The 16,140-nt window shown below is 43.0% G+C and overlaps 1 protein-coding gene across 1 annotated transcript in view; it reads right to left on the reverse strand.

Moving 5' to 3' along the window:
* Positions 1 to 15,727, reverse strand: part of Agbl2 (AGBL carboxypeptidase 2) — a 50,035-nt gene extending 34,308 nt beyond the window's left edge. The window contains exons 1-6 of the mRNA XM_038331682.1: positions 15,692 to 15,727; positions 15,228 to 15,291; positions 10,426 to 10,560; positions 8,422 to 8,475; positions 6,851 to 7,036; positions 459 to 566 (exon numbers count right to left, since the gene is read on the reverse strand). Of these exons, the coding sequence (XP_038187610.1) occupies positions 459 to 566; positions 6,851 to 7,036; positions 8,422 to 8,475; positions 10,426 to 10,560; positions 15,228 to 15,291; positions 15,692 to 15,727 (583 nt within the window). The remainder of the gene's footprint in view (positions 1 to 458; positions 567 to 6,850; positions 7,037 to 8,421; positions 8,476 to 10,425; positions 10,561 to 15,227; positions 15,292 to 15,691) is intronic.
* Between the last annotated feature and the right edge of the window lie 413 nt (positions 15,728 to 16,140).

Genomic DNA, 16,140 nt, shown 5'->3' on the forward strand with positions numbered 1-16,140 from the left:
CCGTGAGATGGTTCAAAAAGCAAAGGAACTTGCCGTCAAGCCTGACGACCTGAGCTCAGACCCTGGGTCCACAAGGCAGAAGGACAGAGGTGACTTTCAGAACTTGTCCTCTGACCTCCGTCTGCATGTGCTGTGTTGTGCCTCTTTCCATAAATAGACCCTCCTTATTCATAAAAAATGATCATTATAAAAAAAAGACATAAGATCATTTTCAGGACTGGCAAGATGGCTCAGTGGGTAGAGGATCTTAGCCCGAAGACTCCAGTTTTCTCCTTGGAACCCACATAAAGGTGCAGGAGAACTGACCTAAGCTGTCCTCAGACCTCCAAGCGTGCATCACGGCACGCATGCCCATAAACGCACAAACACAGAAATACATTTTTAAAAATTAAAATCACTTCTCTTGTGCACACTAAGCTTCCTGTAACTTCATCCTGGTCAATCACTAGCGGCAGTACCTGAGCCTAACTGGTAGACGACTGTGCCTTGCTCCTCCCCCACGACCTCGGGCGTCTTCTCGTCTCCTGTAGGTTGATAGAAGTGTTCTGGCTCAGGTGGAACCCACTCTGAAAGATGATATTTCAAAAGTACAGAATAAGGAATGATATACAGGGCACAATCAAAATTAAGATAAAATTATAATTACTTTGTTGCAGCCCCTGAGTCCAGTTCCCAGGACAGTGAAAAGAATTGCCTTCTCGGCTGGGTGGTGGTGGCGCACGCCTTTAATCCCAGCACTCGGGAGGCAGAGGCAGGCGGATCTCTGAGTTCGAGGCCAGCCTAGTCTACAAGAGCTAGATCCAGGACAGGCTCTAGAAACTACAGGGAAACCCTGTCTCGAAAAACCAAAAAAAAAAAAAAAAAAAAAAAAAAAATTGCCTTGTCAGGGCAGCAGGGTCTGAGGGCAAGTAAAGAAATGCATGCTTTCTGATGGTAGCTTAAACAGAAAGAAACAAGCACACACTTTCCTGATGGCAACCTTTTTTTTTACTTCATCTTAAATAAGCTCTTTCTTGACAGTCTCTACACAGTTACATCTCTTTACATATGGCTACACACACACACAGACCACTTCTCTCTCTGTCTCTCATACTCCTCCCTCTGAACATTAAGGTCCATCTCCTTTTCAACTCTCCTCTCTCTCTCTCTCTCTCTCTCTCTCTCTCTCTCTGTCTCTCTCTCACACACACACACAGACCACACACACACACCTCTCTCTTTCACACACACACGCACACACATGCATGCATGCACGCACGCATGCACGCACTCACACACGCATGCATGCATGCATGCACAACACTCTCACACCACACACACACACACACACACAGACCACACACACTCACACATGCACACGCACAGAGACCATACACATACACTCTCACACACACGCTCACACACACATGCATGCACGCACACACTCATGCATGCACACACAGAGACAATACACACATTCTCACACACACACTCACATGCATGCACACACACACTCTCTCACACATCACACACTCACACACACATAGACCACACACACTCTCTCATGCATGCACGCATGCACACACGCATGCACACACAGTCTCTCAAACCACACCCTCACACATACACAGACCATATACACACTCTGTCTCACACACACACTCACACACACACATGCACACACACATCTCTCCTACATCTCCTTTTTACAGCAAAGCCTCTGGACAGATATGAATCACATTTTTGGTGTCATGCAGCACTTCCTAAGTAAACAATAAGAATCAGAGCCAAACCGATCACACAGTTTCTCTCAGGCAAGGGAGGTTGCGCTGACTGGCCAGCGAGTAACACTTGGCCATGCACGTAGCTCTAAGTGGTCCGGGTTCCCAGGCAGAAAGTGACACTGGGGTTCAGGACTTACACAATAAACAGCTGGCTGAACTTGGAGGTTGGGAGCGCGTGCAGAAGGTCCATCCATGAGAAAATTGTGTCTACTAATGTGGCTTCAAGCCTGACCCTGATTCAGCAATAAACACCTGGGAAATTGACCTTGCGTATTCATCTCCAGGTGCAACCAGATTGCTTTGACTTTGTTCTGAAGTCTAGAATTAGCTGTCTCTGTGACTGCGAATACTATTACCTTCCTATGTCAGACTGAGCAATGAAAATCTCCTAGTATTATTTCTATTCATCAGAATTATTCAGTTAAGCAGAGATCATCTTCCTGACCATCCACAGCTGCATGTGCCCAGTAGACGGAACACACACGAGATAAACACACAAGCGGGGGGGGGGGGGAAAACTCAAAACTGTTGTTTTTAGGGAGAACTCATGATAGCACGTGACAGAATTACAGGCAGAGACAGACGGTTATCTATACCCAGTGACACCACAGTCTTTTCCAGCTGGGGCTCCCCATCAGAGTTATTTGTCTGGTGGGTCGACCTGTTGAGCACTAGTTGTCACCTGCTGTATACTCTTAATGGCCTTCAGCATTACTTAAATGATTACTGTTGCTCAATCCAACCTAATTCTCATTTCCAGTTTCCAGCCTGTTTATAAATCATCACCATCTTCCCATAACAACTTCAGGCAGATGCCAAGCAAGAGCATGTGCCTAGCATGGCAGGGTCAGAGTGTGACCACAGCACGGGATACAGACACAGTAAATTTTTTTTTTTGAGACAGGGTTTCTCCGTAGCTTTTGGTTCCTGTCCTAGAACTAACTCTTGTAGACCAGGCTGGCCTCCAGTAAAATCATTTAAAGTGTGTGTGTGTGTGTGTGTGTGTGTGTGTGTTTACAGGAGTTCTGAGAATAGCTTTCAGGAATTTGTTCTTATCTCCTGCATGTTTAAGACAGTGTCCCTTGCTTCTTCTCTCAGACTATGTATTCAACACTAGACCTCAAGGTTTCAAACAGCTCTGTCTCCTAGGAGTGCTGGGATTACAGATGTCTGCCACCATGCCGAACTTTTTACAAGGTTCTGGGGTTCAAATTCAGCTTATTGGGATTATTTGGTCAGCCATCTCCTTTCCCCAATCATAAATTTTAAATAGAAAACTTAAATATGCCAGAAAGGTCGATATAAATGGCTGCAATGTGACCCGTGCTTCCTGTGCTCAGATGTGTGTGTGTCCGTGTGTGTGCCAAGTGTGCGGGTGCCTATGGAGGGCACAAGATCCCTTGGAATCAGGAGTTCCAGGTAGCTGCGAGCCATCTGACCTGAACTTGGATCCTCGGGATGAGAAGCAGGAGCTCTGTGCTGGATAGTCTATGTCAGCTTGACAGAACTAAAGTCATCTGAGAAGAGAGAACCTCCGTGGAGAAAACGCCTACTGCAGGCAATCCATTAGTGACCGATGGGGGAGGCCCAGCCTCACTGAGCTGCTGGTCCTGAGTCTGCAAGAAAGCAGCTGAGCAAGTCATAGGAGCAAGCTGGTGAGCAGCTCCCCTGCATGGCCTCTGCATCAGCTCCAGCCTCCTGTCCTGACTTCTCTGATGATGAAAACTGATGTAGAAGTGTAAGCTGACTAAGCTCTTTCCTCCCCATGACTAAAACAAGCCCTTAACCACTGACCCATCTCTCCAGCATCAGAAACACAGTTTCTACTACTAAACATACTAAAAAAATAAAATTCTATTATAAAACAAAGGAAAAGTTTCAGAGAAAATAAAGTTTTGTCACCAATAACTTTAGAGTTGGCAGTTTTGTCTTTTTTTTTTTTTTTTTTGAGGAAGAATCTCTCTACATTATTCTTGACGTCCTGGAACACACTCTTAGTCCATGCTGGCCTTGGACACACAGAAATCTACCTGCCTCTGCTGAAATTGAAATAAAAGGCTTAGGCAGGGTGGTGGTGGCGCACGCCTTTAATCCCAGCACTCGGGAGGCAGAGACAGGAGGATCTTTCTGAGTTCGAGGACAGCCTGGGCTACAAGAGCTAGCTCCAGGACAGGCTCCAAAGATAGAGAAACCCTGTCTCGAAAAATAAAAAAAAAAAAAAGAAAAAAGAAAAAAAAAAAAAGAAAGAGAAAAAAAGAAAGAAAGAAAGAAAGAAAGAAAGAAAGAAAGAAAGAAACTGTGATTGGGGGAGGATTGAAGGGGGAGGGGAGCAGAGAAAAATGTAAAGCTCAATAAAAATCAATTTAAAAAAGAAACGAAAGACTTGTACCACCATTCCCAGCATTAAAATGTCATTTTAATAGTAGTCACTGATAAAAGCCATGGACATAGAAGGAAAGAACTTGGTAAAAGACAACGTTAGTTTCATCTCTTAAAGGGGGTAAGAAGTGATGAGGTTTTTGTAACTCAGTTTTCAATTAATTTTTATTTTATGTTTATGGGTGTTTTTACTGCATATGTATATGCCTGTGTGCCACATGCATGCTTGGTGCCCTAGGAGGGCAGAAGATGGTGTCAGATCTCCTGGCACTGAAATTACAATTGGTTGTGAACTACGGCATTGGGTGCTGGAAATTAAACCCAGGCCCCTGGGAAAAGCAGCCAGTTGCTGGGCCAGGTCTGTTTTCCAGGTTGCTTTGTGCTGTGTAAGCTTCTTGGTTCGATTGCATTTTACCAGTCTTGATATAAGTGATGAAGTCCATCGTGCCATAACATAGTTTTCACTATTAACTTTATTTTGACTTCACTACAACTTTTTATGAGGATGGCAGAGTTGGGTTTTTATGGTTGTTTATTTGTTTTGATTTGTTTTCCTGGTGCTGTAGATGGAACTCAGGCCTTTGTTCACTAGCCAGAGCTACATAGTGAGACCCTGTCTTGGAAAAAAATATGCAAAAGACTGCATACCAAGAGTTCACAGATAGGACCACTTAAAGAGAGTCCACAGGCCAAGAATGGATCTCAGAACACCTGTGAACAAAGGCCCGGAAAACAGACATAATAATTTATAAATTTTGGCCTATGCCCAAATTCCCAATTATTGTTTACAAATGTTTGTTTACATTTAAAGGGGGATATGCTATAGAGATGAATACTTTTTATTGGTATGGATCTTGGCTTATTGATACAAATTTTTTTATATTTATTTATTTATTATGTATACAATATTCTGTCTGTGTGTATGACTGCAGGTCAGAAGAGGGCACCAGACCTCATTACAGATGGTTGTGAGCCACCATGTGGTTGCTGGGAATTGAACTCAGGACCTTTGGAAGAGCAGGCAATGCTCCTAACCTCTGAGCCATCTTTCCAGCCCTTATTGATACAAATTTAAGGCTGATTTTGTTATATGTATATTTCTCCTCTTGATTAAGGTATTGTGTTTGTGCAGCTCATTTAAAATGTATAATTAAGACATACAGGTTAATATAATAGATAGTCATCTATAACAGTCAAGCTTGTAGTCAGTTAGGTTTTCTAGATGTACAGAAATATGTTTCAGATAGATAGTTATCCTTCAAACCTTTCAAAGATTAACAGAATATGGCATTTAAAATGTTTAAAAACTTAAGACTTTTCATGACATGAGACACATCTGTTCCTGTCAGTACCAATCTATTCCAAGAGGAAGATGGGCATTGAAGAGGCTCCTTATGGAGCTGGTTAACCATTTGGGCAAAAAACTGCTCTTGCCTGGACTGCTTGATGGTATGCTGTAAAAAGTGGACATGCAGGAGCCACAGAAAAATGACTGCAGTTGCCTAAAGAAAGTGAGACAGTCCCTCAGGGTTCCTGCTTCATGGAAGAGTCTGCCAGACACTACGGGCCTGTGGGCTGAAGATGGATGCCCCAATGATACAGATGAACTGTGGTCCAGGCAGCAGGATGTCTCTGTCAATTCTAGAGTTTTGAAAGTTGCTTACAGTGCACTTCCTGTTTATTATATTATATAATATATTATATCCTTCTGGAGTCTTTGATGGCATTGAAATAAGAGATATAATTATAAAAGATAAATTAGATATAAAACTTTAGACTCACAAAGATAGGATAGATGATAGAGTATTTTCCTTAATTTGTCAAATGTCAATGGACTAAATATTGTAAATATAATTCTTGTTGATATATGTTTTATTAAATGTAATTTTACTATGTTAAATTTAAAATTTTTCTTTTCATTCAGACAGAAAAGGGGAGATGATGCGGGGGATTCCCCTCTGTATACCATTGGTTAATGAAGAAGCTGCTTTGGGCCTATAGCAGGGCATAATATAGCCAGGCAGGAAATCTGATATATATATATAGAGAGAGAGTAAGCAGAGTCAAAGAGAAGCCACATAGCTGCCAAAGGAGACAGATGCCTGGGAACCTTACCGGCAAACCACAAGCCTTGTGGTAAAATGCAAAATAATAGAAATGGGTTAACTTAAGATATAAAAGCTAGCTAAAAAGACACCTAAGCTATTGGTATTCTGTGTGATTATTTCAGGTCTGGATAGCCGGATATTAATGAACGGATCTCTGCCTACAGGCCTCTAAGAAGCTGTCTTCCCACTCCTAAAAACAGAAGCATTCCAGTTTATGCTCGAGTGCGTTTACAGAGGGAGTCTCTGCTTTGCCTTCCATGTCAGCCTGAAAGACTCAATTCTAAGGGCTAGAGAGCTGTCTCCACCAGTGAAGCAGGAGGACCTGGGCTTGATCCCCTCACACAGACCTGAGGGGATGGAAGGGAAGCGTAACACACACAGTGCTGCTGAGGCTGAGACGGCAGGTCAGACTCACGTGAGAGACACTGTCTTAAAAATCAAGGTAGATGGCTCCTGAGGAATGATATATAAGGCTGATCTCAGGCTTCCACACACACATAAAACATGTCCACGTGCATTTATGTACACACGTGACTTTAAATTCTATAGCCTTGTAATAAAGTAAGATAAAGAACCAGAGACACACGCAAGTTGTATTACCAATATGATGAATGTTTTCCTTGATGACCTCACACTCTATCGGCCACCTTGGAGCCTGCAGTGGCCCGCGGCTGGAGAAAAACGAGAAGAGCTCTCGGGGTTCTCGAAGACGCGGGTTCACGTCATCCAGCTCATCATAAAGAAGCTGCCTGCTCCTAAGAAGTGGTGAACTCAGCATGAGCGAATCTGCCGAGAGGAAGAGGAAGGAAATGAACAACTTTCTCTTCACAGCGATCAGATAATTTACACTGTGTATGAAGACAGCAGCAGTCTGGGTGTGGTACGCACGTCTTTATCCCAGTTCTGTGAGTTCAAGGACAGCCTGGTCTATACAGAGAGTTCCAGGCTAGCCAGGACTATATAGTAAGATACTGTTGCACCACCACCCCTACCAAACAAAAGGTTAAAAAAATAGACTACAATGACAGATAAAATTATAAATAAAATATTAAGTTAAAATTCTGCATAATCTAGATCTTTTAAAATCAAGTTAATGGGTCCAAGGTCTCTCAGCAGTGGCTACATAATACTTAATATGCCTTATTATTTTGTATTCATTCAGGTGATGAAGGAGGACTTTAATTCTCCTATAGGCATTATGGGGGAAAGCACAAAAGCTTCATTAACTAGAGAAAAAGCACAGGCCTACATGCAATCTCCAGAACACAGGCGACACTGTGGAGCATGGGGACCCATGTTTGTGGACAACACTTCTGAGGATGGCACCCAGTGTTGTCCTCTAGTTCCCCCCACTTTACAAAAAGACAGACCGTAAGAAAGAAACAAAGAGAGGAAGAAAAGAAAGAAAACCATGATAAAAAGAGCCCCCTAGGGCTGCAAAGTCCCAGTAACTGGGGATTACCAATTACCAGTTGGTACACTGCTCGCTATGCAAGAACGAGAGTGAATTCAGATATCTAGAACCCACGTGAGAAACAGGCATGGAGATGCACATCTGTAATCCCAGTTTGGGGTAGGTCAGAGGGATGTAGGTCCCCAAGGCTCACCGACCAGACAGTGCAGCCAATCAGTGAGTTTCAGGTTCAGTAAAAATAAGGTTGAGAGGGACTGGAGAGATGGCTCAGAGGTTAAGAGCACCAACTGCTCTTCTAGAGGTCCTGAGTTTAATTCTCAGTCAGCACCCATATGGTGGCTCACAACCATCTGTAGTGAGATCTGGTGCCCTCTTTTGTCATGCTGGTAAACGTGCAGACAGAACACTATACATAATAAATAAATAAATCTTAAAAACAAAACAAAAACTTTAGTAGGCAGGCAGAGGCAGCCACACCTTTAATCCCAGCACTCGGAAGGCAGAGGCAGGCGGATCTCTGTGAGTTCAAGGCCAGCCTGGTTTACAGAGTGAGTTTCAGGACAGCTTCTCTGTGCCAAGGATGCACAGAAAAAACCCTGTCAAGAAAGAAAGGAAGGAAGAAAGGAAGGAAGGAAGAAAAAAAGAAAGAAAGAAAGAAAGAAAGAAAGAAAGAAAGAAAGAAGAAAAAGAGAACCATAGTGAAGCAGCCGACACACTGGATTTCAGGCCCGTGCTGTACTCATCTGAAGTTCCACACCTCTGCTCACAGCGCCGATCTGCGTGTGCCCCGTGGAAGACAAACAGGTAGGCCCTAGAAAGATGGAGGCGCCATCTGTTTATTCCGTGCCCACTGTCTCCCATCTCCTTTTACTTTCCATCTCCACACTGGGCCCCTGAATCTCTATATAAACCTCTACTCAATAATTAATAAGTGAGATAATAAACATTTGAAAAGATGGCAACATGAAAATAAAGAAAGCCGGAGGCTGGAGGGGTGACTTGGGGAGTAAGCATGCTTGCTGCTCTCGTATGGACTGGGGCTCAGCCTCCAGCACTTCTGTTGAGTTTTCAGTAACTCCAACGCTGGTGTCAAGGGTACACATGTGCACATACACACACGACATACACATATACAGAACTTAAAAATAATAAAAATAAAATCTTTCATTTGTTTTTCGAGACAGGGTTTCTCTGTGTAGCTCTGCTGTCCTAGAACTTGTTCTGTAGACCAGGATGACCATTGTAACTCACAGAGATCCGCCTGCCTCTGCCTTCCGAGTGCTGGGATTAAAGGTGTGCACCACCACTGCCTGACAAAATTAAAATCTTTTTAAAAAGAGTTATGTTGGGTATAGTGGGGAATGCCTTAAGTTCGAGCATTTGGGAGGCAGAGGAAGGCAAGTTTCTGTGAGTTTAAGGCCAGAGATACATAGTAAGACATTATCTTAAAAGTATTATATATATACACACGATCCTATAACGTACCCAGGAGATAGAAGTAGGAGGATTAGGGAATTCTAAACCAGCCAAGGCTACATAGCAGGACACTGTCTCAAAAAGTCAAAAGCTGGAGATATAGCAGTTTCCTGCCATGCAGAAGACCCTGAGTTTGATCCCTAACATGTGTGTATCTGTGTGTTTGTATGGAATTTTTTAAGATATATATAAAGATGATCATTACATCATTGTGTTCAAATCATGGGAAAGGCAAAAGTTACCAAGGCAATCATCAAGAAGGAAGGTAAAATAATTATGGCAGATCAATGAGATGTAAACTAACAGTATCTTTAAAAAGAGTAACGTAGCTGATTGTGGTGGCACATGCCAGTAGGATTTGCTGAAGAAGACAGAGGCAGGAGGATCATGAGTTTGAGGCCAACCTGGGCTTTAAGAAAAAAAAGTGAAGTAGAAGTGGGGACTCAAACTCACAGAAACTTGCCTTCTCTGCCTCCCAAATGCTGGGACTTAAGGCATTCCCCACTACACCCAACAGAAATCTTTTTTAAAAGATTTTATTTTTGCCAGGTGGTGGTAGAGCACACCTTTAATCCTAGCCCTTGGGAGGCAGAGGCAGGCAGATCTCTGTGAGTTCCAGATTCTGTGATTCTAGAAACAAATTTAAACTTTTGTTCTAAAAATGTTTAGCATTATATTCTATGCTTTCGAATTTGTTATGATAAAAATTTTGAAATAAAAAGAGATATAGGTATATTTGTATGTTTAAAAAAAGGCATTGCTATGCTCAAAATAGATTTGGAGAAGGTAATTGGAACAAGAGAGGAAATTGGGAGTTCAATGAGAAAGCCAATGATGGTGGTTTGAACTGGGTGTGGTTTCTTAATATTTGGGGTATTGAGAAGGTAATTACTTTGTTCTTTGTATCTTGGTAAAGAGGCCTTTTGCCTTCCCCCTCCTTTCTAGATTGAGGTGTATAAAGGCTATGAGAAATAAATACGAGGCAAATCACAGTATTTCCTGGATGCCCTCCCGACTGTTGTCTATCTCTTTCTTAATCTTCAGCCTTCCCTCCAAGCATGGATGAGTAGGCTGGGTGGGACCTGGTAGTTGTCACCAAGATGCATGATACAACAAAATATAAAATACATGAAGCAATACCCCTTTCAAAAAAAAACAAATAAACCAAAAATCAAAAGGCTGTTTGCTTGACTCCTCCCACCTTTGGTCATGTTCTCTTAGGTTCCTAGAGTTTCAAGGCAGTAAGGTTTCTGGGTAGGGCAGGCAGGGTGCAAGGGCTACTCACATAGAAACGTCTCCTTTTCCAAGGTGTCCGAGATCAAAGTGTCTCTTTCTCCAAAAGAGCCACTCAACATGTACCGAGGACTAGTCTTCCAAACACGCTGGTGAGCAGCAGAATTTGGTAGATTGCCTTTCTGGGCTAAGAGAGTGGTTTAGTTCAAGTTGTTTGTAGAATGGTTCAGTATCTCTAGGGACGGGGTCACTATAGAAACCCAACCACTCAAACCATGACTTTTATCACCACTGTTCATCACAGGCTTTTATAATAATATCCCATTCTTAAAATATCTCTCACATTGCAATTTATGCAAAATGAGAATAATTATTCCCATTTGGAAAGAGAGGAAAGAGAGTAGAGATGAACACCATGGTATAGTGTTCAGAAGGCAGAAAAACTCAGTGGCTCTAAGAACTGCTAAGAGAGCCAAAGCCAAGTGAAGGCCAGTACCAGAGTGGGAGCAAAGTACTGTACTGTAGGCAGAAGTTTCTGTCCTACCAGCAGCTCCCAAATAAACACACTGGGGCTTATATTAATTATAAATGCTCAGCCAATATCTCAGACTTACTACTAACCAACTTTTAACATTTCTTATCTATGTTTTGTCACATGACTTGGTAATTTTCATCTTGCTTCTCTCTGTTTCTGCTGGTGACTCAGCCCTTCTTCCCCCCGCATTCTCACTTTTGCTCCCCTGCCTAACCCTATCCTGTTCAGCTATTGGCCAGCCAGCTTCTTCACTAAACCAATCACAGAGACATATATTCACACAGTATAAATATTTGTAAATATTCCACATTGTACCAAAAGCCTTTTTTTAAAAAAAATATAGGTCTTACTATAAAGCCTTGGCTGTTCTAAAACTCACTATGTAGACCAGGCTGGCCTCAAACTCATAAAGATCTGCTTGTCTCTGCCTCCCAAGTGCCAAGATTAAGTAAGGCATTCACCAGCACATTCAGCTTCAAAAGCCTTTCTGTCCTAAGGACACTGAATGAATCGGACAAACTGACGTTCTCTTTTCAACAAATTAGTCCTAAAGTAGAAATTGTTAATAACAATGTTGAACAAGGCTATCAGAATTGCAATCAATATTAAGCTGGCCATGGTAGATAGACAAAGATTAAGTAGGATTATAAGTTCAAAGTCAACTAGATTCCAGGACAAGACTTTGTCTCAACACATCTAGGGTCGTAGGTCTAGTTCACTGTAGAGCACTTGCCTAATACGTGCAAGGCCCCAGGCTCGCACTCCGGAACCGCAGACATAAACAAGAAAATAAACCTATATATCGAGGTGGAGACCAGCCTGGGTTACAAGTGACCCTGTCCCAAAAGACCAAAAAATAAATAAACAAAATGAAAACTCACGGGACATGGTGGTACACGCCTTTAGCTCCAGCACTCGGGAGGCAGCAATTGGATCTCTGAGTTCAAGGCTGTTCTGGTCTACAAAGTGAGTTCCAGAACAGCCTGTGCTGTTGCACAAAGAAACCCCATTTCAAAAAACCAAAACCAAAACAAAATGTCACACTAGAAAATTAATTTCTGGGCTGGGCGGTGGTGGCGCACACCTTTAATCCCAGCACTCGGGAGGCAAGGGCAAACAGATATCTGTGAGTTCGAGGCCAGCCTGGTCTACAAGAGCTAGTTCCAGGACAGGCTCCAAAGCTACAGAGAAACCCTCTCTCAAAAAGCAAAAACAAAAAACAAAAAAAAAAAACAACAACAACAACAAAAAAAAGAAAATTAATTTCTGGCTGGCAAGATGAAGATGGCTCAGGGAGGGAAGGTCCTGGCTGCAAGGCCTGAGAACCTGAACTGAATCCCTGGGGGCAACGTTGGAATGAGAGAACCAACTCCTGAAAGTTGCTCTCTGACCTCCACTTGGGAACAATGGTATGTGTGAACACACATTCACAAACACAAAAGATATGTAATAAAAGTGAATTTCATTGTCTTTTTGTAGCTGAGGATGATCTGAATTTCTTACTCTCCTGACTCAGTTTCCAGCACTGGGTTTACATGCACGGGCTTCCTCCCAAGCTTCAACACACACACACACACACACACACACACACACATATATATATACCATTTGAAGTAGAGAGATGGCTCAGTAGTTCTAAGCACTTACTGCTCTTTCAGAGGACCCACACGGTGCTTTGCAACCATTTGTTACTCAAATTCTGGCCTCTGAAGGCACCAGACATGCACAGAGTAAGCATACACACATTCAGGGAAACACACTGGGCTGGACAGTTTTATGTCAACTTGATAGAAGCTAAAGTCATCAGAAAGGAGGGAACCTCTATAAAATCAGGTTGCAAGTAAGTCTGTAGGGTATTTTCTCAATGATTGATGACAGAGGGCTCAGCCCATTGTGGATGGTCTCATTACTGGGCTGGTGTTCTAGGTGCTTTTTTGGAATTTACTCTGTAGATCAGGTTGGCCTTGAACTCAGGCTGGCCTGCCTTTGCCTCCTAAGTCCTATGATTAAAGGTGTGTATCGCTAGACTCCACTGGTCTTGGGTTTTGTAAGAAAACAGGCTGAGCAAGCCATAGGGAGCAAGTCAATAGGCAGCTCCCCTCCATGGCCTCTGCATCAGTTCCTGCCTCCAGGTTCCTGTCCTGTTTGAGTTCCTGTTCTGACTTCCTTCAATGATGGACTACAGTGTAGAAGTGTAAGCCAAATAAATCCTCTCCTCCCCAACTTGTTCTTTGGTCTGTGTTTCATTGCAGCAATAGAAACCCTAAGACATGCACACACAAAATAAAAATAAATCTTTTAAGAGGCATTTAACTTGTATGCTGGTTTGAATGAGGATAGCTTCCATAGGTTCATGTGTTTGAATACTTCATGGAACAGCTTGGGAAGGATTAGGAGGTATGGCCTTGTTGGAAGAGATGTGTCACTAGGGATAAGAGTAAGGTTTAAAAAGACATGCCAATCCCACTGTATTTTTTGTTTTCGTGAAATATGAGTTCTCAGCTCTGGAACCATAAAGCTGATTAAATGATTTCTTTTATAAGTTGCCTTGTTCATAGTGTTTTAATCACAGCTATAGAAAAGTACCTACATGATTTAGGGGCAAAGGCAGGAAGACTGCATGTTTGCAGCTGGCCCAGATGAACTGTGCAGTTCTAGGATGTAACCCTATCTTAAAAAAAGAGACAACATCTGCTCTCTCTGCACACTGACTTCCCAGGCATGGGCACAACCCCCTCTAATAAATTCCTAAGCTGGCAGGGGGAGAGAAACATTTATATTAATTCAAAAATGGAAATACTATACAAAATCTTTAAATACACCCTGGGCATGGTGGTACTCGTTTGTAATCCCAGTGCTTTGGAGGTAGAGGCAAGAGGATTTCAGCTTTGTCTGCCTAGGAAATTATAGGCTAGCCAGGGTACACAGCAGGATTTTGTCTTAAAACAATAACAAATGGGCTGAAGAAATGGTCCAGAAGTTTTAACAGTGCTTACTGATCTTTCAGAGAACCCAAGTTCGTGTCTATCACCTACATAGTAGTTCACAAGCATCCATAACTCTAGTTCCAGGGCCCCCAACCTCCTCAGGTATCCCCTACACATATACGGTGCACACACATACATGTAGGCAAAAAACACCCATATACCTCACAGAGGTGGTGCACACCTTTACTCCCAGCACTCAGGAGGCAGAGGCAGATGGATCTCTGAGTTCTAGGCCAGCCTGGTCTGCAGAGTGAGTTCCAGGACAGCCATGGCTACACAGAGAAACCCTGTTTGAAACAAAACAAAACAAAAACCTCACTGCCACCAACAAAAACAAACAAACAAACAAACAAACAAACCATTTTCCTAATAAACTCCAACTCTGCTTTACAAACAAAAAGATCAGTATGTGGGACTGAGTAATCTGGTATATACAGACTCTCAAAAAAAAAAATTAACAAGCGGGCTGGAGAGATGGCTCAGTGATTAAGAGCATTGCCTGCTCTTCCAAAGGTCCTGAGTTCAATCCCCGGCAACCACATGGTGGCTCACAACCATCTGTAATGAGGTCTAGCGCCCTCTTCTGGCCTGCAGACATATACACAGACAGAATATTGTATACATAATAAATAAATAAATAAATAAATAAATATTTTAAAAAATCAACAAGCGAATAAATACATGCATGAACAGAAGGTTTCAAGGTCCTGGGAATTGAATGTAGCCCCTGGATAATGTTAGACAAGTGTTTTTACCACTGTACACCTCACTTCCCGTTTCAAATGATTTTTTTAATGTCACAAACTAATTTTAAAATTTACATACAGAGGACTTGAGATGTAGCTTAGCATGGTACTTGCATAGCACACTATATTGAACAAAGGTCCAATCTCTAGAACCAAAAGACCAAAAGGAGAGAGGAAAGCAAAGACTCAAGAAAGGCTGGATGCTTTTGAAGAACAAAGTGAAAGGAAGACTCTCCAGATAGCAAGACTATAAACAAACGGGGCACAGTGGTGTAGGAGGCCTGTGCTCCACAGTGAGACTCACCTATATAAGAGCTATTTGAATGTCATACGACAATTCAGAGATGGCAGTTATTAGTGCACCAGTAGAAAACAGGCCAATAAATTGAAAAGACTAGAGGAAACATGTGCTTTTATATATAGCGAAGCTGTCCCTAGACAGAGGGACACAGCAGTTAAATAGGGATAGGAGGTGCTTTTCAACTAACCAACTAGAAAAAGGACTCCAGTCTTAACCAAACACAGTTCTTTTAGTTAATGCCACAGGTCAGCTTGGTGATGCCGGGAAAGAACCAAGTGTTATTACCTTTAAAGTATCCATAATACTGGAGGTGATGGTGCATAAAATCCTCATAGGGATCAGGAAGAGTCTGAAAGAAAAGGCATTCTCAAGCAGAACATGTCATTCAGATGACACTGAATTCTTAGCAACAAGTGTCAAACATGCTTCACAGGATACGGTAACAAAACAATACATGCACATATCGAGTTATGCTGTCTCTAACAGAACTGGGGTAGTAGCGGGCGTGGGGCACACTAGGAATTACAGCGTCAGGGAAACAGAGGTAGGAGGAGCAAGCTCAAGGCTAGGCTGGGCAACAGAGTGAGTTCCATGCCAACCTGGGCTACACAGCAAGGTCACATTACCTACCTGCCTCCCCAAAAGCCAAACACAAAACAATCCTCCAGTTGGACCGGCATGCCACCACAATGAACCTTTTGGTCTAGGATTAAGTTTCCGTGAAGTTTTGGAAAGGGGAGTGTACCAACCTCCTGCTTCAACTCTGCTTCCAGTGCTGGGAACATGTTACTGCCACATAGAAAAATGTAGGCGAATCAGTAGCACCGCTGCCAGCTGCAACCTCTGCCTAATTTCCAAAAGGGGAGCTGATTACACCAAAGTCTCAAATCACAGCAGGAAGGTGAACAGAAACCCATCCAAACACAGGGCACCACCAAAGAACACCAAATCAATCCTGCAGGCACCTGTGCAGTCAGGGCGCACTGCGAGTCCCCGCGCCTCGTCCTCTCCACTCACCGGGACCCTCGCTGGCCCCATGCCGTGCTTACACTGAGAAGAGAAGCTCGACACCGGGAATCAGGTTGGGGGCACGAGCAGTTGAAAAGGAAAGGTCAGGGGGTCGAAAGCGACCGGTCCTGGAAACGTTCAGTTGTGAGCGTCCCACCCGAGATGTGGACCGCTGTGGGGAAAGCCCACG

The sequence above is a fragment of the Arvicola amphibius genome, chromosome 5, assembly GCF_903992535.2.
Source record: "Arvicola amphibius chromosome 5, mArvAmp1.2, whole genome shotgun sequence".
Taxonomy (NCBI): domain Eukaryota; kingdom Metazoa; phylum Chordata; class Mammalia; order Rodentia; family Cricetidae; genus Arvicola; species Arvicola amphibius.